This window comes from Bos indicus, chromosome 8 (genome assembly GCF_029378745.1).
Source record: "Bos indicus isolate NIAB-ARS_2022 breed Sahiwal x Tharparkar chromosome 8, NIAB-ARS_B.indTharparkar_mat_pri_1.0, whole genome shotgun sequence".
Taxonomy (NCBI): domain Eukaryota; kingdom Metazoa; phylum Chordata; class Mammalia; order Artiodactyla; family Bovidae; genus Bos; species Bos indicus.
The window spans coordinates 41,180,187-41,202,676 of NC_091767.1; the positions used below are offsets into that span (position 1 = coordinate 41,180,187).

General features: G+C 35.7%; 1 protein-coding gene across 8 annotated transcripts in view; it reads left to right on the plus strand.

The window, feature by feature from the left end:
* Positions 1-22,490, plus strand: part of RFX3 (regulatory factor X3) — a 337,765-nt gene that overhangs the window by 262,782 nt on the left and 52,493 nt on the right. For all 8 annotated transcript variants that reach the window (XM_070794588.1, XM_070794586.1, XM_070794585.1 and 5 more), the window contains 6 exons: positions 8,567-8,688; positions 10,416-10,528; positions 14,573-14,688; positions 15,126-15,280; positions 19,236-19,333; positions 22,338-22,487. In XM_070794588.1, the coding sequence (XP_070650689.1) occupies positions 8,567-8,688; positions 10,416-10,528; positions 14,573-14,688; positions 15,126-15,280; positions 19,236-19,333; positions 22,338-22,487 (754 nt within the window). The remainder of the gene's footprint in view (positions 1-8,566; positions 8,689-10,415; positions 10,529-14,572; positions 14,689-15,125; positions 15,281-19,235; positions 19,334-22,337; positions 22,488-22,490) is intronic.

Sequence of the window (22,490 nt, forward strand, 5' to 3'; positions counted from 1 at the left end):
ATCTTTCCCAGCATCAGGGACTTTTCTAATCAGTCATTTGTTCATATCAGATGACCAAAATACTGGAGGTTCAGCTTCAACATCAGTCCTTCCAGTGAATATTCAGGGTTGATCCCCCTTAAGATTGACTGGTTTGATCTCCTGTGTCCAAGGGACTTTCAGGAATCTCCAGCACCACAGTTTGAAGGCATCAATTCTTTGGCATTCAGCCTTCTTTATAATCCAGCTGTCACAATCTTACATGATCACTGGAAAGACCATAGCCTTGACTCTACGGACCTTTGTTGGCAGAATAATGTCTCTGTTTTTCATCACACTGTCTAGATTTGTCATAACTTTCCTGCCAAGAAGCAGTCTTCTGATTTCATGGCTGCAGTCACCGTCTATCATTGTCTGCAGTGATTTTGGAGCCCAAGAAGAGGAAAGTGAAAGTTGCTCAGTCGTGTCCGACTCTTTGTGACCCCATGGACTATACAGTCCTTGGAATTCTCCAGGACAGAATACTGGAGTGGGTAGCCTTTCTCTTCTCCTGAGGATCTTCCCAACCCAGGGATTAAACCCAGGTCTCCCACATTGCAGGCAGATTCTTTACCAGCTGAGCCACAAGGGAAGCCCAAGAATACTGGAGTGGGTAGCCTATCCCTTCCTCAGGGGATCTTCCCGACCCAGGAATTGAACCAGGGTCTCCTGTATTGCAGGCAGATTCTTTACCAACTGAGCTATGAAGGAAGGGGAAATCTGTCACTAATTCCACCTTTTCTCTTTCTATTTGCCATGCAGTAATGAGGCCGGACGCCACAATCTTAGTGTTTTTATTTAGTCTTAAGCCAGCTCTTTCATTCTCCTCCTTCACCCTCATCAAGAGGCTCTTTAGTTCCTCTTCTCTTTCTGCCGTTAGAGTGGTAACATTTGGACATCTGAGGTTGTTGATGTTTCTCCCACCTATCTTGATTCCAGCTTGTAACTCATCCAGCCTGGCATTTCTCATGATGTGCTCAGCATATAGATTAATCAAAGAAGGTGACAGCAAACAGCCCTGTCATGCTTCTTTCTCATTCTTGAACCACTCAGTTGTTCCATACAGGGTTCTAACTGTTGCTTCTTGATCTGCATACAGGTTTCTCAGAAAACAGGTGAGATGGTCTGGTATTCCCATCTCTCTAAGAGCTTTCCACAGTTTGTCATGACAGAGGTGCTGATGAACCTATTTCAGGGCAGGAATAACAACTCAGACATAGAGAACAGACCTATGGACACAGTGGGGAAAGGAGAAGGTGGACCAAACTGAGAAAGTAGCTTCGGAATACATATATTACTATGTGTAAAATAGACAGCTAGCAAGATGTTGCTGTGGAGCACAGGGAGCTCAGCCTGGTACTCTGACAACTAGAGGGGGGTATGGGAGGGAGATTCAAGAGGGAGGGGACATATGCACTCCTATGACTAATTCATGTAGATGTATGGCAGAAATGAACGCAACATTGTAAATCAATTATCCTCCAATTGAAAATATTTTTTTTAATTAAAAAAAAAACACAAAAGCACTCAACTCCTCCGCCTGCCCATTCTTCCTCCCTTCACCACCCCCTCCGTGGGCATTGATCCCCTGGGTGCTCCCCAACAAACTTCCAGGATACAATTCTCTGTCTCAAGATATGTTTCCTTCTTCTCTATAGCAAAGGGAAATATACTCAGTATTTTTAAATAACCTACAAGGGAAAAGATTCTGAAAACGAACTGTATTTTATATAATCGTTGAGCTGTACACCTGAAACTAGCATGATATTGTAAATCAACTATACTTCAATTTAAAAAAATTAAAGACTAAGGCTGTTTTGGAGAAGAATGAAGGTTGGAAATTGGGCAAGTTTGGCTTTCATTTCTTCACACCTCTGGGCCAGTGGTTTTCAACTGTGATTGATGTTAATGGTTTACAGTTCCTTTCCTGACCATAAATTCCCTGAGGTCATTACTGAGATAAGCATCTAGGACTGGTAAATTGCTCTGAGGCAGCTGAAGGTGGCAGGAGTCTTTAGTGAGAAGATGATCAGATGTCTGTGCATTTGGCTTTTGGAAAAAAATAAGGAATCTTGACACTGAGGTATTTAATGTTTACTATACTGCTGCAGCAAGTCCCTAATGTAAATATATTTTCCCCTGAAGATAGAATCGTAAATAATCACATTCAGTAATTATTAAGTATAGTAATTCATGTAAAGTTTGTTAATATTAATTCTTCTGATGAACATTTATTGAACTTGTGAAATGTTCATTTATATGCAAGATCTCATTTGGCAATTATATTGTTTGTTATTTACTGATAAGGAAACAGGCTTATTTAATTTTGCTTTATGCAAGAAGCTCACTAATTTATTTTTTCCAAGATAGAGCTTCAGATGCCCTTTTTTGTTTTTGTTACTATCTTGCAGTCAGGTGGAGTCATGTTGTCATTCTCCAAATAAAGGAAGAGTGGAAGCATTCCTCTAGGATCAGTTTAACAGAAAGGACCAGCTATACATAAAAGAAGTACCATAAAGGTGTCATACATATTTGTAACAAGAATATATCAGTTCTACATAGTTAAGCCTAAATTACCTACAATAGGAGAACTCAATGAAAGAATTCATGAGCTAAGGGAATTGTATTTGCTTCTTTCAACAGTGCATTTTCAGCACCTAGGAGAGCAGTGAGCATCATTTGTGAAATGAATAAAGGATCCACAGGCTTCTGTTTCAGCCAACAGCTTCAACCTCTTCCCTGCTTCTCCCACATTTCCTACTAAAACTGCTGCAATGAACTCAAATACTCCCATTTGAATTTAATTTTTCCTACTCTTCTTTCCCAATTATAGATGTAGAGCTAATGACGAGACAAATATAGAGCTACTAACAAAGATTGAAAAGTTGTAATAACTGTCATTAATCAGCAGGGTTGATGCTAGAAGTCAAGATAGAAACATTCAGTGTGACATCAAGAAGTCCATTACTATTCTGAAAAGATGACACTCAACATTATTTTCTTCTGATCTGTTCATGTTTATATCATTTGATTTACTTCATACCTTAAGTCACCTAAGAATTTTCTGGGACAATTTTTCCAAAGGGAATGTCATGATTCCTGCAGAAAATTTTAACCTTTTGTCCCAGTTATGAGCTCAACATTTAGGTTTGCTCATGCAAATCAAATGATTTTGTACTCTCTATAGTTACAAGCATAATGATGACTCTAAATGCCTATACAGCTCAGATTTTACATCTTGCTTGTGCATTTTTCTCCTGGTTCAAAGATAGTTGTCCAAATGGTTCATTTAGTCTGTTGAAAATCCTTCTACCTGTTACATTAGTTGAATGTGATAGTAAATATATACCCTTCTTTGCCTTCCATTGAACTCCTTCAGTGTCTGTATGTGTGAGATTATTGACAGAATTAGATATTATTTTACAGTAGAGTTACAGCTGTCCAAGTTCTAAATAACAGCTATGACTAACCCCATGGGGGAAGATTCCTAATAATTTTCCAAGTTTCTTTGTTAGTGACAGGTTTCATGCATAATGCCCAGCTATTAAAGCATTAGAGTTTCTTTGATTTCTTAATCATTAACAACTTTAGCTCTGATTGCCCATGGAGTTGCAAGCTGTTAAAATTATCGTTTGGCTCTTACTAATTTTGAAACCAAGAGCTGTTTGTTCATTTGATGTAGCACAGGTCTTTATCAGAGCACACACAACTCAAGAGCACTAAGAATCTACTATAAGAAAGCCTATTATAAAATAATAAATTTGTAAAAATAAATGGGAGTAAAAGGAGAGAATTCTTAAACACTAAAGAGTTTTGTTTTTTGAAAGATTCAACAAATTTTTTTCAGTAGAAAACTTTTTTTTTTGGTAATTTTAGTATTTAAATAGAGATTATTTTATTTAGAAAAGATAGAGACATGGCTGGTTCTTGTTGATGTTTGAAAGAAAACAACAAAATTCTCTAAAGCAATTATCCTTCAATTAAAAAATAAATTAAAAAAAAGGATAGGAAATCTGGGTAAGGTCACTTGAAATTCAACCAGAGCTAAGATAATGTTGGATTATCATGTAAGCCAACGGAATATTAAAGCATCCTGGAAAATTCTATGCATACGCAGCCTTTTCAAAGCTATGCCCCTACAATACTTTACCTATAGTAAAGTAGGTATTTGTTATCTAGGTTTTCTATTTGTTAAGATCAATTGATGGTCTGATACAGTGAAAGGTGTTACCTTGACCATTCATTCATACATTCATTTAATCATCCACCATCTATTCAGAGATAGTTATTTATATTCCAAATATAGTTTATTGAAAAAAATTGAGAAATGACTTATAAAAATGACTTTTCTGTAATGTTATGGTTCTATTTCTACATTTGACTGAATGAATTTATTATTGGGTAAAGATGCTCCTATAGACTAATTCTGTGAAGACTACCTAAGAAATATATGAGAAGCTAGTTAAAATAATAAATTCCTAATCCCTATTCTCAAAGATTTTGTTGGATAGATCTACGGTAAGCCTAGCATTTGAATTTTTTTGAAACCTACTCAAATACTGATCGGAGAAGGCAATGGCACCCCACTCCAGTACTCTTGCCTGGAAAATCCCATGGGCGGAGGAGCATGGTGGGCTGCAGTCCGTGGGGTCGCTGAGGGTCAGACACGACTGAGTGACTTAACTTTGATTTTTCACTTTCATGCATTGTAGAAGGAAATGGCAACCCACTCCAGTGTTCTTGCTTGGAGAATCCCAGGGACGGGGGAGCCTGGTGGGCTGCCGTCTATGGGGTCACACAGAGTCGGACACGACTGAAGTGACTTAGCAGCAGCAGCAGCAGATACTGATATATAAATAGCTTTCAAAACTTAATATAATATCATCTATAACTATTTCTTCCAAGAAGAGTCAGTTACCAAATGTATTTGTTTATCTTATGTTTAATGTGGCTATTCAACTTCCTATTAAACTCCCTCCTTCTCTGGGAAACCCCAGTGCTCTAAAGTAATGGCAGGGATAGGATGTTATCCTTAGATAGGACATCAGAAAAATGAACATCCAGCTTTCCTCAGTTCAATATTTCTAATTTCTTGGGGTTTCTTTCTAAGTATTAATTTAGTACCAGGCAATACCTGGCATTTGGAAATGCCACTACTAGGAAAAGTCAGCACTGCCTGGAAGCTCTCTCTTATTTATAGGCCCGCACTCATACTGTTCTTGTATATGAGCTATAAATCTGCCCTTCCGATGTCATTCTTTTTTAATACTTACCTGTTTGGCTGCATCAGGTCTTAGTTGTAGCACGTGAGATCTTTTGTTGTGGTGCATGAACTCTGGCTGTGGCACACAGGCTCAGTGGTTGCAGTGGGCAAGCTCCAGAGTGCACAGGCTTTAGTAGTTGTGGACTGTGGGCTCTGAAGTGCTTTGAAGCATGCAGTCTCTGTAGTTGTGATGTGTGGGCTTTGTTGCTCCGTGGCATATGGAATCATAGGTTTCCTGACCAGTAATCGAACCCATGTCCTCTGCTTTGCAAGGTAGATTCTTAACCACTAGACCACCACAGAAATCTCTTTTGTCATTCTTTATGTCACAAAACCCTCCCAAACTTGTCTTCACAGCTTTTTCTAAAGAGATACAACATAAGCTTCTGGCATGTAGAGGTCCTATTACTGAGGCGAAGGGCTTCCCTGGTGGCTTTGACGGTGAAGAGTCTGCCTGCAATGTAGGAGACCTGGGTTTGATCCCCGAGTCAGGAAGATCTATCTCCTGGAGAGGGAATTGGTAATGCTCTCCAGTATTCTTGCCTAGTAAATCCCATGGATGTAAGAGCCTGGTGGGCTACAGTTCACGGGTCACAAAGAGTCAGACACAACTGAGTGACTAACACTTTATTATTACCCAGGCAAGCACAAATAGAAACACTTAGTGCATTTTCACCCAATCCATTCAATCCATCATTCACTTTGCAACCCTTATTCTATGGTTAGAATTAAACCTCCTATTGCCCAGTTTTGAATGTATTTTCTTTTTTTTTTCTTCACCTCTTCTTTATAAGATTTGTTCTTAAGTACTGACCTGAAGAAATTTCTCCAGAATTAACTTATTTCCTTTTTGTCTACAAGCTAATCTTAATGAATTTTTGAATCTCCTATATACTAGAATATACCTCTAATCAGTGCTTCTCACTCAATATCATTACTATTAAGTATAATCATTCATTAATTATAATGTATTGTGATTTGAGTGCTTATTAAAGATAACTCTCATCTTTCTGAGGAAGTAGCTCATTTTCCTTGCAGACTATAGGCTTGCTGAGCACTGTGTGGAAGTAAAAGATGACACAGCACGTGTACAATGTCTGTATGTCAGTCTGAGATGACTATATGTCATATCCTTTTATGGTCCTTGATATTTGTGCCTGCTAAACATCTGTAGTACACTAAATGCTGTGCAGGACAAAGGAAACTGATAAAGCATAGCTGGACAAAGTCTAATAATTACTCTCTCATCCTACATTGAAAATTAATATAATTGAAGACTATAGGAAATATTTCCATTTTGCTCTTCTCTAAAGTAAGTAATTCAAGTCCCTTTAACCACTTTTGTTTATTAACTCCGTGATCCCCAAACTCTATTACATAAATGAAGAAACATAGTTAAACAATTTTAGCTTCTTTTATTAGTGATATAAAATTTCATAGTTGAAAAAAGGAGGCTAAAATCAAATGAAACCTGGAATGGATCAATGAGGATAAAAGCTTCTCTAACTGTATTCCCTAAAGATAAAATCATTAAAGTCTTCTAGAACAGAATGGTTAGTAACTGCTCCCCCACAAAAGTACTCAAAGTTCTTGCCTCACAAAGGATTTTTTCTTTGCCGCTCTAAGATGATTCTTTAAGGAGGGGAAAAATCAGAAAAACATTCTTTTTTTTTTTTAATAAATGGCACTTCTAGCACACTACAGTACTAAACCATGTGTTATCTCTTGATGTGGCCCCAATTGAAAAGTACTTTCAGATGTTTTTTTCCATTATATAAAAGAATAGGCTTGAGTTCTTTTATATCATTAGAAAATAACAACCGACGTTTTGGTGTACAGGGTCATCACTAAAATGATAACAAAAATGAAGCGTGTTATATCCTTTGTTCACCCTGTTCATCTTCTGACTTTAGTTTTGCTTTTCATATAGTTCTTTGTGAGATTCCTGTCACATAAAAAATACAAGTAAATGTCATTATGAGTGACTCTGCAGTTTTTCATGGAAGTTTCATTTATCTAAGTCATCATAGCATTCAAAGTTGAATTGCTTCCTAAGGCAACCTCAGCATTAGTTTGTCTGATGTTTCACCAGGTTCATTCATTTCCTATCTGTTGTCAGACTGTAGGCGTCTTTGAGTATATCTTGTTCATGTATTGGGGACATTGCTATTCACAATAACTTCATATTAACACACTATTAACAGTTAACTTATGGTATCAGTGTAAGAGTCAAGTATCTGGATGGTAAGACTATTAGGTGGTTCTGTTTATAAATATATTTAGAAATGGGGAGAAATGGAAGGACAAACATTATAAAGTACATAAGTGTAGATAATAAACTTATTGTAGATTTTAACATTTTATTACATTTATCTGTTTTTTTAAATTTCTAAAATGAATAAAAATATTTGAGATCTTAGAAACAGAAGAAATTATAGTTGCTGCTTATTTCTTATTTTATATTTGCTTATCTTAGGAGACTTACCTATGCATTTTTCCTATGGTATTTCTCTCCCAGGTGTCCTTCTTTCTTGCCTATGCTGTTGAAGCATATTTTTTATATTTTAACAGTATGGAAAGTTCTTGAGTTTATATGACTAGGACCTAAAGATAAATACATAACTATAGGTGACTTTTATTCTTTTTACTTTTTAAAATTTGATGACTCAGGTTTATAGATGGATTTTTGCATGCGTTTTGCTACAAGCTGATGCTTATGGTCTTTATATTTGCAGATATGGACAGAAGTCAAGGGAGATTAATGTGTTGAGATGCATGGGAGGTTTTAGGTGATATGGAAAACAGTATGGTTGAGTTTTAGGCTGAACCACATTTTGGAGATATTAATTAAATAAAAGCCATTTTAAACATTTCTCGGGCCCAAACTCCTAGATTTTAATTCAGATTCACATCCCAATGTATTTAAAATGTTTCTCCCTTGATCCATTGGCCATTAAGAATTATGTTCAAATAGTGTATTAAAAGTATAATCATGGACTTCCTTACCACTGCTGTCCAAAGAAATATCTCATAACTCTTTCATTCTTAGCTAAATTTCTGAATTTTTGAAAATGGGTGCCCTTCCTAAGTGCTTCTCCTTTTTTCTTTTTACAATTTAAAAAATTTCCTCATCCTAACTTTATGAGACTATCAAGGAAGAAAATCTTTTACAATTATCATGAGACAGTTAAAGAAGATAAAATTGAATGCCTTGGGAGTTTTGTGTAGTACAAAAAAGCAAAGAATAATTTGGTTTATTTGCTTTTTCCCATCTAATATTTTTAGGTACAAGCCTATGCAGAAAGTGGATGGGGTTGCAGATGGTTTCACAGGAAGTGGTCAACAGACAGGCACATCTGTTGAGCAAACTGTAATTGCCCAAAGTCAACATCATCAACAGTTTTTAGGTATGTTAAGGTGTAATGCGTATTAGTTGTTATTGGAATTTTGAAAACAAGAGAACTACAGTAGTGTTTTATCCAAGTACAATGTCTATTACAGGTATTAATTACATAGATTTTTCGTGTGTGCTGCAACTATACACATTATGTGATAGTTCTAGTTCATTTCTACTTTTTTTGTGTCCACTAGACTTATTTTTAAAAATCTCAAGCTATGTAAAACTTTTAAATTCATATGAATTAAAGGCTCATTTCTGTGGAATTGTTTGCCGGAATTTGTATTAATTGGGCTTTTGTGATCAAAATTGTGTTGTAGTTTCAGTAGTATTAGTAACTTCAAGTGCCAGAAGCAGTTCTCATTTCCTATGTAAAAAGTTGCATATGCTACAATCTCAGATTAGAAATAATTATAAACTTTTAAGTAATTTATTCTTTTAAATTGATCATAGTATTTCCTATTTTTGTAGTTTTCTAAATGGTATACATGTTTCTTGTTACTTAGGAGTTAAGGAAGTGGAACTTGAACATTTTGCATATTCCTGTAAAAGCTAAAAGTGCAAAATGCCATTTTGCACTTTAATTGACAGCTTTTCTAGGGATAAACATGCATAGTTTCGGTACAACAGATCAAAATTAGTAGAATGTATCGGATGTGTATGTGTGTGTATGTGTCTGTGTGTGTGTATGTGTGTCTATGTGCGCTCTCTGACAAAGACAACTAAAATGTACTCTCAGGACAGAATAGCTGCTGAAGTATGAGAACATTATGGTGCATTCACAAACTGGAGTCTTCAAGTATATTCTTATAGACATATGAGCTCTCAACAAGAATTTTTATGTTTCTTATTTTATGTTCTTATTTCAATTATAATCTTTAAAAAAAAAAAGCATATTTTGGATTACCTAGAAGACTAGAACGAATACTGTTCTGAAGATTTAGTTTCCACATTTGTATTTGAATTTATGATAAGGCTGGCACCAAAGTGTATTGCATTAATTGTCCAGAGCTAATGAGAAAAGAACAGACTTACTGTGTAAATTACGGCTTCATCCCAAGGGAAGGCTCAATGATGTCCCAGTGCTCTGTGTGGAGGAAAGTTTCACAGCTTATTTGAATATAGAAACATAATGGGAGAACCAGCCACCATGAAGTATGTGTTGGTTGTCAAACTCAAAAGTTCCTGCACTGCAGCAGTCAATACCATATTCATGTCATGAAAGATTCAGTTATAGGACAGCATCATCATCTATCATACAAATTAACATTGTTAATTTAATGTTATTTTTTTAGGTTTCTTTATACTTAGTTTGTAGGTCTTTTGTTTTATGATTATATGAGAGGTATAAGCATAATGAGTTTAAAGCTAATGTATTTTATATACCTAAGTAACAAAATGATAAAAATAACTAAAATTGATACTGGCCAGCTCAAGGTATTTTTCTTATCATAGGGGTCCTGTATTGAGAGACACTATGATATGTTATTTCCAGTATAATCATAGTGAAAATTTAGTTTCTCCAAAATTTTAAAACTATTCCCTCTATTCTTTTGTGCTGCTGCTGCTGTAACTTTGGTTTATAAAATACTAGTCCTTAAAATGCAAAGTCCTTACTTTTTGGACCTCTGACCTTTAATTTTTTTTTCCTTTTTAGTCTGCTTAAATTTTCCTTCATTAGTCTTTAATTGGCACCATCCACAGTAACTTTTTTCCATTGTGTTGTCATGGTAACAGATGCATCTCGAGCACTTCCAGAGTTTGGAGAAGTTGAAATCTCTTCTCTGCCAGATGGTACTACCTTTGAGGATATCAAGTCACTGCAGAGTCTTTATCGAGAGCACTGTGAGGTAGGTCTTTTCAAAACATAGTATGGACACAAGCTAAGTTTTTCCAGACAACTGGCTAAAACAAATACTCCAGTGTATTCCTAGAGGACAGATGAAGTTAGTTCATATTTCTTTGAACACTGATAAGCTGTTTTTTTCTTGTCTCAAACTGGAGAAGTGAAGCATGAAGGGGAGAATAAATTTTACTTTCCATCCTCTTAGCCTAGTCTGATACGAATCCTTTGATGAAGCAGTTCCACTTCTAGGTACTTATCCTAGAAAAATCCTTACATGTGGTTGAAGATATAAGTGTATAGGGAACTTGTTGCATTATGGTTTTTAATGCAAAAGATTGATTATAACTTCAGTATCTAACAGGGACTGAATAAATAAAATATGGTATAATCTATAGAGTTGAACACTATGCAACCATTAAACAGAATAGGCAACTCTAAATGTGCTTTTGTGGAACAAGCTCCAGGATTTATTTTTAAGAAAAATGCAAGATGTAAAACAGTGAGTATAGCATACTATTGTTTTCATGAAAAAGAACATGCTGTATACATCTCTCCAGAAGAAAGAACAAAATATTAAAGCTGGTTGCCTTTGGGATCAAAACTGAGTTTAAGGAGTCAGGGGAAACAGGCTTAATTTTTTAATACACCCTTTTTAATCTTCTGAATTTTATACTGTAAATATGTATTTTTATCAAAAACTATTTTCTAGAAATGTTTAGGCATTCCTTCCAGGGATCATTGAGGCTCTAGTTTTGCTTGTTTCCTTTTGACCCTGAGTCTTCTCTTGGTGTTTTCCATCCCTCCTCCTACTTCCTTTCTTATTATCCCAGATCAGAATTGGATACGTTGTCTCCAGGAGGTGAATTCTCTCCAAGTCCACATATACTGGCCACTTACCTGGCAGAAAGAAGATAGCAGATTGCAATAGGAATTTTCTAAAGTATCCCTCCTTTTCAAAGAGGAACTGTTTAGAATTTAAGTAGCTTTATTCCAGGGCTATTTATGATCTACTTAGAAGTAAAAGATAATCCTTGGGCAGTCCTCCTGACTGCTGACGATGCAGTATGTAGTGAGAAGTCTCAGCTCATAGCATTCACAGGTTTTTTTTTTCCTACTCCAGAAATAAGAACTGCTTGAGTGAATCTGAGTGCTTGTCAAGGGTGCTAGGTTATTAACAACCAAGGGCAAGTTCTCTCCTTATTAACAAATCATGTGCCATAAGTATTTTTCAACATGTCCCGCCAGTTTGTTCCCAACATTTCTTGTTATGATGAAAAACACTGTCCATTTCTCTTCCACTGCTGCACTTTTTCCAGTATTAGAGAATTTCTGGATGATCCTTACTTATCAAGGAAAAAAAAACTTCTCTTTTGCTTTCTATGTGAATATCATGTCTATTCAAAGGTTTATGTATAGATGCTCTAATCATTTTCTCATTGCTCTGTGTTCAGGTGAAACTCGCTTCAAGCAACCCAGCCTATACAAATATAATTTAGATTTTTTTTAAGTTTATCATATTATTCAAAATATAACTTGGGGAATGATTATTTACAACTCTAAAGAATATACACTAAAATCAATCTAAATGAAAAACTCCCCCAATAAAGATGAAAATATTATTTGGATTATAAAATTTTCATTAATTGTCAGGAATACTCTATATGAGGGCTTCCCAGGTGGCACTAGTGGTAAAGAGCCTGCCTGCCAATGCAGGAGACATTTGAGGCGTGTGTTCCATCCCTGGGTTGGGAAGGTCCCCTGGAGTAGGGTATGGCAATGCACTCCAGTATTCTTGCCTGGATAATCCCATGGCCAGAGGAACCTGCAAGCTACAGTCCATAGGGCCGCAGAGAATTGGATGCAACTTAGCGCATGCACACTGTATATGAAGAGAAAGGAACATTTATAGTAATTAATCTACATGGGAAATGGCAGTTCATAGAATGATCCTCATTTGTTTCAGAGTTACCAGTAGTCATGGCCACTCTCATGGAACATAAAGTCATCTATGAAAAGGAAGTCCCTAATTATTGTTTCCTGTCGCACTTCTAAACTTTTGATGGACAGGTACTTGGGTCTCAGATCCAGTCCTATAAATGGTTGTTTGCTTTAGGCTAGTGGCATTAGGATTATTTTAAACTATATTTGCCATACATTTTAGTCTGAACAAATTTAAAAGTGGGTGGACAGATGACAAAACGTTTTATTCATTTGTGAATGAGGCTGATACAAATGTCCTTTCAATAGAATTATTTGAGGTTATTTAATTTGAAGAGATACTTAATTTAAGGTGCACTGAATTTGTTACTTGCCTTATTTTATTTCATATTTCCTATTGTTTATGTTTTTAAGAAAGAGTAACATACCTATTTTGACTGTTATTTGGAATTCTCATAGTTGGTTTATCAAAGATACTTTGAAAGGATCACTAGTTACATAAGGAACAAATATAAGTTTCAATACAAGTTGCTCTAACAGTAATTTTTCCTTTCTATATATGCATAGTGTTCCTACATCAGTCTCATAACTAGAGACATATAAGGTATTAGATCAGATATTACTAGTTGCTCCATTAATAGATGTCTGTCAGAAGAAGCCTAAGTTAGAATCTTTCAAGAAAGCAGGTATGATAATTTGCCTCCTGAGAAGGTTTTGGGTTTTGCTGGGAGCAGCCATATCTGGATGCCCTTTACTTTCAGGGCTTGCTTTTGCATTTTTATTGTTGCTGATATTAAAGGGTGAGGAGTGTGATATTAATTTGTCCCCTTCCCTTCATTTTCATCATCCAACTACTTGCAACATTTCCTTCTAGTTCCCAAAACATGCTCCCAAACAAATTTTACTTAATATTTGAATTGGTCTCAAAGTGTCTTTGTGTAGAACATTAGTTATTCTCTGTACCATGCACAAGGCCAGGTCTACACAAGTAGCACATACTCCAGCATTAGGAAGTCATGGTTTCCTCTTTCTTCTTTAAATGTTCAGATTGATTCTCTCAGTTGCTTCTTCTTGTCTCTTAGTTTCTGTGAATTTTGCAGATCTTGAAGGTGTTGTTTTACGTGTTTTTGTTCTCAATGCTGATGACATCAAACACATTATACTGAGGACTTGTCTTTTATACTCAAAATAATCACAGAATCACGTGATCTTTGCACAAATAGGTTATTTAGTTTTATGACTGCCTTTATCTGAAGGCAAATTTGCAGACTAATTGCAATGACAGGGTGAAATTAAATATGATCATCAAAAGCTAATGAAAGTGGCAAATTTTAGCATCATCGAAAAAAATATCTTGATGCAGCTGGAGATCTGAGAAAATTAAGCAGGAGAGGTGAGGCCCATGCCCTCAAGGTTAAAAAGGAGAGTCTTACAGCTTCTCTCTAAAGGGAGTGTGTGCAAAGAGGAATGAGAGGAAGCCACTGTGTGACCACAGAGAGGCTTTTTTTCTGCCAAGACAGGCACTACCCTTGGAAGGTCAGCCTAATTCTAGTTTCTGCCCCCAGCCTCTGCTTGGCTAGGAATGCTTCAGAAGCCATGGTCTGCAGCCCTAGGCCAAGCTAACTTAGCCCTAACTCCATCTGCCACGCACAGGCACCTCCACACCTTTATCTTTTGCCCTCTTTTAGGACCAGTGGACACAGTCCAGTGAAGGCTGATGTGACTCAAATCTATGTTCTGTGCCCATATGAATCTAACAAGAGTGGAGGCAACCAGGGAAGCAGTGGGTTAATGGGTGAAAGAAAGCGTAGGGAAGCAAGCCTGATAATAGAGAGAAAAGAGGTAAAAATAAGGGTGGGGTGTGAGGTCATTCTGAGAGGAATACAAGTTACCCTTCTTAATCATTTATGTATGAGATATTTTCCTCCTTGTCTCTAGCTAATCTCTTTTGTGTTCCCATTTCCATTGGCAAAACTTAGTCTAGTTTCACTATGTCAGTTTATGAGCCCAAAAGTATCTTTACCTTTTAAGTCTTGTTACAGTATGTACTCCTCACACATCCCCATAAGTGATTTTGTAAGGTAATATCGATAACCATTTTGTTTTGTAGGCAATATTGGATGTTGTTGTGAATCTTCAGTTTAGCCTGATAGAAAAATTGTGGCAAACATTCTGGCGCTATTCTCCCTCAACTCCAGCTGACGGCACTACCATTACCGAGTCAAGGTCAGAATCAATATGCTTTTCCAATTCATTTTCATGGCTGAGTAGATGTCACAGCTAATAAATTAGAGATATGTATACCAGTTGTGAACCTTACCTGATAACCTTAATTGAAGAGATTGAAATAAACCACAAAGTACTCTCTTGAGGTTTCAGCGTGTGTATTATAGCTCCCATTTTTATTGATTTGGGGGACTGCGGTAGAACTATTTCATCCTCATGGGTTTAGTATCATATCTGCCTTTCATACTGTCAGAAAGTCTTAACGTGCATAGGCAGCTCCGGGGGAGTATTTTATATATCCAGCCGTATGGCACCAGGGCAGTGGTGGTATAGTTCTAACCTCAGTAATATTTGATAAACTAAAACTATTTTTAAAGTCCATTTTCTTTTTTATCCTCATTTGCCATCTATTCATTTGCTACATTTATTCACACCAGCAATCTGAGTGAAATAGAAAGTCGACTTCCGAAAGCAAAGCTGATAACTCTGTGCAAACATGAGTCTATCCTGAAATGGATGTGTAACTGTGACCATGGGATGTACCAGGCTTTGGTGGAGATTCTCATCCCCGACGTCCTTAGACCTATTCCTAGTAAGTTAAATGCAGACAAGTACGGATGCTTTTGTTCTCCTACATTCCACCCAGGAAGTTTCGGGTAGTGACGTTGCAAACTAGAGTGATTCTAATCTCATTTAAATTTGCCACATAGAAAACACGCAACACAGAGTATTGCATGAAAGCAGCCTAGAGCAACACTGTAGTTAAAAGGGAAAAATTCTGTTTTTCAATCTTTCATTTTCTTTTTGACGAAGAAAGACAACCTAAAGATGTGACAGCCCTGATGACTAATTGCAAGAACACTCCCAGGTCAGTCAGCCAGTGTGAAAATCATTCAACCCAGGGACACAGTGTCCTTCATAAAACCCCTAATTTTTGAAATCTGTGATTGCTAGACCAGCCTCTTTCACAGTTGCTTTTGATTTGAAATGAATTTATCTTGGTTTCTACTGAAGTTAAATTTCTTTTAAAAGCATTTACTTTGTCACCGACATCATGTTAAAAACTACAAATGCAGTTTCCACTAACAGTAATGGTTAACTGGCATTTTGAGAGAAAAATCTATGTAACTGCAAGAGCATTGTATTCCCGCCATGAAGCAAATAGGAATTACGTAGATAAGTTACATTACTTTTTTAAGTGATAGCTTTTTTTTTAAGCTACTCTGTTGCAAACAAAGCTATTTTTTTTTGCAAGTGTCAGTCTAAAAGCCACTATGGATACGTATGTTGGAAGCAGTTGAAAAGATTTTAGGCCTACATCTTTATGAGCACATACTAGTAAACTTAACCTTTAGAGAAATGGAACAGAATTGCTACTCTACAGTGACATTAATAAAGTAAAACAATCTTTTAGCTTGTAAAATTAGCAACTGTGTACTTCAAGTACACTGTTCACAGTAAATTTGTATTAAAGTATTCCAGAAAATATTAACATAGGGATTTAGTAAGAAAAGGTGAAGATTTAACATTTGTATGTTTATACTTTCTTTTTAAAAATACGGTAGAGTGGAAGATATGTATGTTTCCCACCACCTAAAAAAGTATGCTTAGATGTACATTTATATATAATATCAGTGAACACACACATAAACATACATAAATATGTACACAAATTAGTTTTTTAAAAATTCAGCTGCCATAGTCTCACGTTGTTATAAATTGCTAATATTTTCTCTACTGCACCAACTGACAGTTGGTGTCCTGACTAAAGATTGATTAAAAGTGACATTGTCATGGAAAATTTCAACATGTAAATTCTCTACTGATTTATGTTCCAGAATCTGATTTTCCTTGTTTTTGTCTTACTCCCTGTGCTCTGAGTAATAATCTCTAGAGATGTTTAAGAAAAGTTGCATAGGGTAGCTCATTAGCCTATGACATCTTGCCACCAACATAAATTTCTCTCATGAGATATAAGAAAAAAATGCCAGTGAGCACCTTCTTTGAGGCAAATCAACAACATCAGTATTCGTTAAACAATTCTAAAATCTGTTGCTTCTATGTTAGCATCACAAGACTAACTTGTAAATTCAGCAGTTACCTAACATGAACCATGTATCAAGTTTAGATGGTTTTAAGCCCCATAATTTTTAAGTACACGATACACATGACCTTTGTTTTTCACAAATTTTTGTTTGAAAAACATTTTATTCTGTCTCTGCATTCAGAGAACTCAAATTCAGGAATTTTTATATAAGTACAGTTTTATAGTTTCTCTGAAATTACAAGATACATTAATGTGCCACCCTACCAAGTAAATTTGGAATTTTAATTCCTGTTCTATAATAAGATTTAACAAAAGTAAAGCTTAAAATATAGTTTAAATCACAGTCTTCTGATTGTATGCATTTTTGTATTAATCATAAGCAAGCTGAGACAAGTTAGTTTTAGAATAGCTTTAAATTTCTAACCATCCATTCATGAGAAAAAGTTGTCAGTCAATCTGCACAATTTAATCTGACATGAATCCCTATAGAGAGAACAAACTTAATTTTATTTTTGAAAATTTTATTTTCCTGGCTACTAGTACTTCACTCTACCATTTACTGTCCAGATGGGATTCCTTTTTTTAGCCAAAAAAAAAAAAAAGTTTGCATATCACACTAATTTAAAGTCAGCTTGAAGCTACTATACTCTAAAATACATTTATCTGAAAATGGAAAAAATAAAGTGAAGTGTAAAAAAATTGTGTAAGAACTCAACTGGTAGCACTTAAATGTACAAATTATGATTTCAGTTAAAGATGACCCAAAATGTCATATAATACAAAAAAGTAAAAACTAAAAATCATTTGAGATATAAAACATAATGTTTTTATTTTATAACCTCCCTAGCATTAAATTTGTTTAAATAAAAGAAGACCCATATTAAAAATTTTAAAGTAGCTTTTCCCAGTTCTTGGTTTTTTCAGATTAAATAATTATTAATTAGAGAAAAATACATAATACAGATAATCAAACTGAATCTTGAACAAAGTTTTACTGACTTTCAAAAAGGGTCTTTAATTTTTTTTCACTCTTTTTCATTTCCATTCATGCCTGCCCTCCATGGTTCTAGTACATAATACAGCAGAAAAATATTTTTCTTTCTTTTTTCTTTTTGACTAATATGGGAAGCTTTGGAAATTTCAAAAACTTAGCTCTCAAGAAATTTCCAACTCAGGGTTTCCAATGGATGATTCTCATGTTTAAAATCTGCACTACTTGAGTATTTTTCCAAAAAAAGATAGCCATTTAAATCTTTTTTGTCATTTTACCACTTAAATAAACAACTTTTAAAAATTAGTTATTTTATTATTGGATCAGTATAATTTATATCTGATGCAAGCAATTTGAGTAAGCTAAATTATGTCTAACTCTGCTTTAACAAAAGTAATAAAGATGCATGTCAGACTATTTTGAGCACAGAAGAAAAATGAGGGAATTTGATCCCATCATTAATACTCTTGGGAGCCTTGGGTAAAAATGTGACTTCTCTGTCTCTTATCATGGACTACCAACTGCACTACCTACCCGCATCATAGGGAACCCACAAGGATCTGCTTTGTGTTCTGGGTGCTTCAGACATTTATTAAATGTCTTAAACTACTCCCTATACCGTGTAGCCTTGGGCACAGATGAAATGAAATGCTCTGACTGAATTACTTGTTGAACAAGAGAAGAATTCTGTTTCCTATCTCAGTAAGGGATCTCAGTAAGCAGATCCCTTAGAATAAAATAATCATAGTCACCCCTGATACTGGAAAATGCTTCCAATTGTTTTATGACCACCATAAAAGTTGCTCTCATGGGACCTATACTTACTTAGGTTTTAACAGAGATGCAAGGAATATGGAACAGACTATTTTAGGAATATCTTAAGAATATTGGTCTCTGTGACAGCAGTTTTATCACAGTAATCTTTTATCGCTACCTGCCAGTGAGATGGAGAATAGTTATCCAGAATATCAAGTCAGGCAATTTTAATTTTACCTTACTTTTCAACAACAGTGAGAGATAACTACTCTAATTGACATGTTCCAATGTAAAGAGATGCATAGAGAAAGAAAGCTTTGCATTATTTTCTTTCTAGCTAAAGAAATGAAAATAAGAGCTTGAAAAAAGTCACCAGATTTCTAAAGACAATACTTAGCCTTTGAGCAAAAAGATGTTTTTGAAAAGAGTATTTTGTCTAAGATAGAAAATTCCATACGTATATTCACAACTGGTATATGTTGTTATAAGCAAAAAACGCTTGAATGTTTTCATTTCCCAATGAAGTGTCATAAGTATCTGGGAACAAAATAGCTTTAAGACAAAAAAAGCCCACGATATAATATTTGGATTCTTTCATAGTTAGGAATAATGTTAAATAAAGTCTTGTTAATGAGGATAAGTTCTGTCTTGTGCTATTTCAAATGCTATGGTTGTATGTTTTCCCTTATTCTAGCATAAAGATTAATGTTCTTTGGTATTTGTTTCGTTCTGCTTCTCTTCTTTAACATTTAGGTGCCTTGACCCAAGCCATTCGAAATTTTGCAAAAAGCCTTGAAGGTTGGCTTTCCAATGCCATGAACAATATTCCACAAAGAATGATACAAACCAAGGTACACTTTCATGTCCTTGCCTTTTCTTTTGTGTTTAGGAAATGGTCATGAACTATGAATTTTAAATTTGTCCTATCAAATGATGTTATGTGAAATATAGCATTGATTTTTATATTTGTATTTTATAACCATGTGGCAAAGAACTTCACAAGATATGTTGTTTGATAATACTCCTTTCAGAGAGACTAGAGAAGCATTGTAGGTGTGGTATATTTATCAGCCCTTTTCTAAAGTGTATATTTCAGGTTGCTTAATTTCAAATATTGAAAAGAATAGCCTAGAATGTGCAAATAATTTCCATTTGAATGAGTTTTAGATTTTTTTAAGTCCCCTACTATACTCATATTCTGAATGCTCATGTGAAATAACCATTTTGCTTTTCAGGATGTTTTGTTTTTAACACTGGAGAATGCTTTTGTGAATCAAGTAATCATTTCTTAAAGAGAACCGTTATCTCATAGTTGAGTATATTACAGGAATATGGATTATTTAGCTGGAGATATGAATTCTATTCTTCACTTTTTCCCCTACTAACCATGTTACTTTAGATTAACCTGTGAACACACTTGACAGATTGGACTGATTCTGTCCAAACTTTGATAACAAAAATCACATTTGTGGCCTTTTGTAGGGAACTGTATCTCCTGTCAGACTCCAACAATGTGCCTTGGCTGTCAGTTTGAAAATGTAGCTGAAGCTCTTGTAGCTGACAAGTCTGTGATAGCACAAGTAACTCTCAGTTCTTCCTGTTTTGGCTTAAGGTTTGCAATAACACATTCTATCTCTAAAACATACTGAAGGTCACATTTCAAGGACATGTCCACCTTAGATTGTTGCTTGATTGAGCTGTGCTGTCAATATGGTAGGGTTAACCACATGTGGCTATTTACATTTAAATTTAGTTAAATTGCATTAACATTTTAGTTCCTCAGTCACACTAGCTACATTTCAAGTGCATCTTAACCCATGTGACTAGTGGGTACAATATTAGGTAACACATATGTAGAGCATTTCCATCATTGCAGAAATGATTCCCTCCGTGGCAGTTCTGTTCTAGAGTGCCACATTGAGGTGAGAAAATAAAGGAGATGCTCTTTGATTAAGATAATCAGAGGAATGCTTTCCAACTTGCAAAGTCAGTCATAGTCATAACAATACTTTCAAACAACTGAAAGCATCTCCTACCCCAGTATCATCAAGTGGTTGTGATAGCAATCCAGCTGCACTATTGGTCATCTCATTGATCTCCAGAATTGATTTGGGTGGTTTCCCTTGGTGAAAGATGTCTTCTGCTACTCCTCTCTCAAGGATGTGCAGCCTTTTTTCAGCTGAGCATTCAGTCAACAAAGATGATCCAGCTGGACAGTAGAAACAGCATAATGAGAATGTGACTGGAAGTTGTTATCAAAATGCCTGGATTCATATCCCACCTCTGTACTTTAGTTTCTCTGTAGTCTTGAGTAAGATAGTTAACCTCCCTAAGGTAGAACATGTGTCTAATGGGATGTTTATGAGAATTGAACATGGTAATATATGTTAGACATTTAACACAATGCTGGCACATAATATGTACTTGATTAGTACAAACCTCAGAGATGGGAAAATGTGAAATATTCTCTCTGAGGATATGTGGATGTCCCCAAGCTCCACATGGTCCTAAAACATCTCAGTATCAAGACAGGGCATCGTTGTCTTGTGGAACATCTATTCCCACTCAGCCAAATGACTGTTCAATCAGTTGCTTGTTTATATACCCACAGTGATTTAATGGGATTCCATCTATTCCTATAAATACATTAAAATCCTCATCAGATCTGCTATGGAAGTAACAAATTTTCATGAGATCATGACATTTAGATATTTATTTAGACTTTTTTTGTCATTATCTTTGCTATCTTTCAACATAACCTCATTTGTTCAGGGTTTCAGCAGGAAATAAAAGGTGTATCCAAAGAGAAGAATAATTGAAGAAAGTTTAATAAGGGTCTGTTTCTAAATGTGTAAACAGAGCTAAGAAAACCGAGGACTAGCATTAGTAGGGGAAGCCTGCCCATCCCTAGGTCTGAATGGGAGAGAAGCAATTATGGCATCAGGAGCTCTTCTCCTCCACGCAGGACTGTGGCCTTAGGAAGGAGAGAGCAGAGGTTGTGAGGGAATAAATACTTTGACCACTTTCTTCTGTCCTTCAGTCCCTTACCAGTGCCTCTCATTGACCAAATCCAACTGGAAGCCCAAGGACAAGGGAGGCAGTTAATGCAATTTTTTCAGTTTAGTCTTCCTGGGCACAGAGCAGAAGGGGGAAGGATAGAAAGTACATTTCAGAGGGCAAACAGGGATTTTTCTGGATAACCCTTTTACAAACATCCAGATTCTGGGAAAAAAAAAAAAAAAAGAGTTCTTCTTGTTGCCTGTGTCTGAGAAGTTTATTAGCTATCTATTTGCTAATACAGGCTTTGAGTTCTCCTATTTCACCTCAAAATTGACCACCCTTATTTCACCTCTATAAAATAAAGATTAAAAGAGTGAATCTGAATGATAATGCTGTGAAAAGTATATTTTTTAATCCAGATAAAAAGTGGGACTGGACAGTTTGGTTTTCCAAATAAAAGGAAAATTTTTTTTTATTTGCTTAGTTTGTAGCTGACTGTCACACTGAGAATGAGAAATGAAAATCAACATTTTCCCTAATTTCCTAGACTAAATCATTTCTTGCTGATGATGAGTAGCTACTTGCAAGACCAGTTTAATTAATGGTGCACTCAGATGTCTAAGAATGTGGGAGTTTGTTTTAGCCTTGACCTCAACCTACTGAAAAGGAAAATAATACTTGGTTTAGAGGTTTAAATGCTATAATTTACAAGTAAACTGTCTCACCAAATGAATTTGAAATAAGTATCAGAGAGAAGCATTTAAAATTTGGCAAGGGAATAAAGATTTGAAAATTGCAGTGGTTTCTTTTATTGGAGGAGAAAAGAAATCCCAATTTAATTGGATTTCTTTACAGGTTGCAGCTGTAAGTGCCTTTGCCCAGACTCTGCGAAGATACACGTCGCTCAATCACCTGGCCCAGGCAGCTCGTGCAGTGCTTCAGAACACTTCTCAGATCAACCAGATGCTCAATGACCTCAACCGTGTCGACTTTGCCAATGTCCAGGTA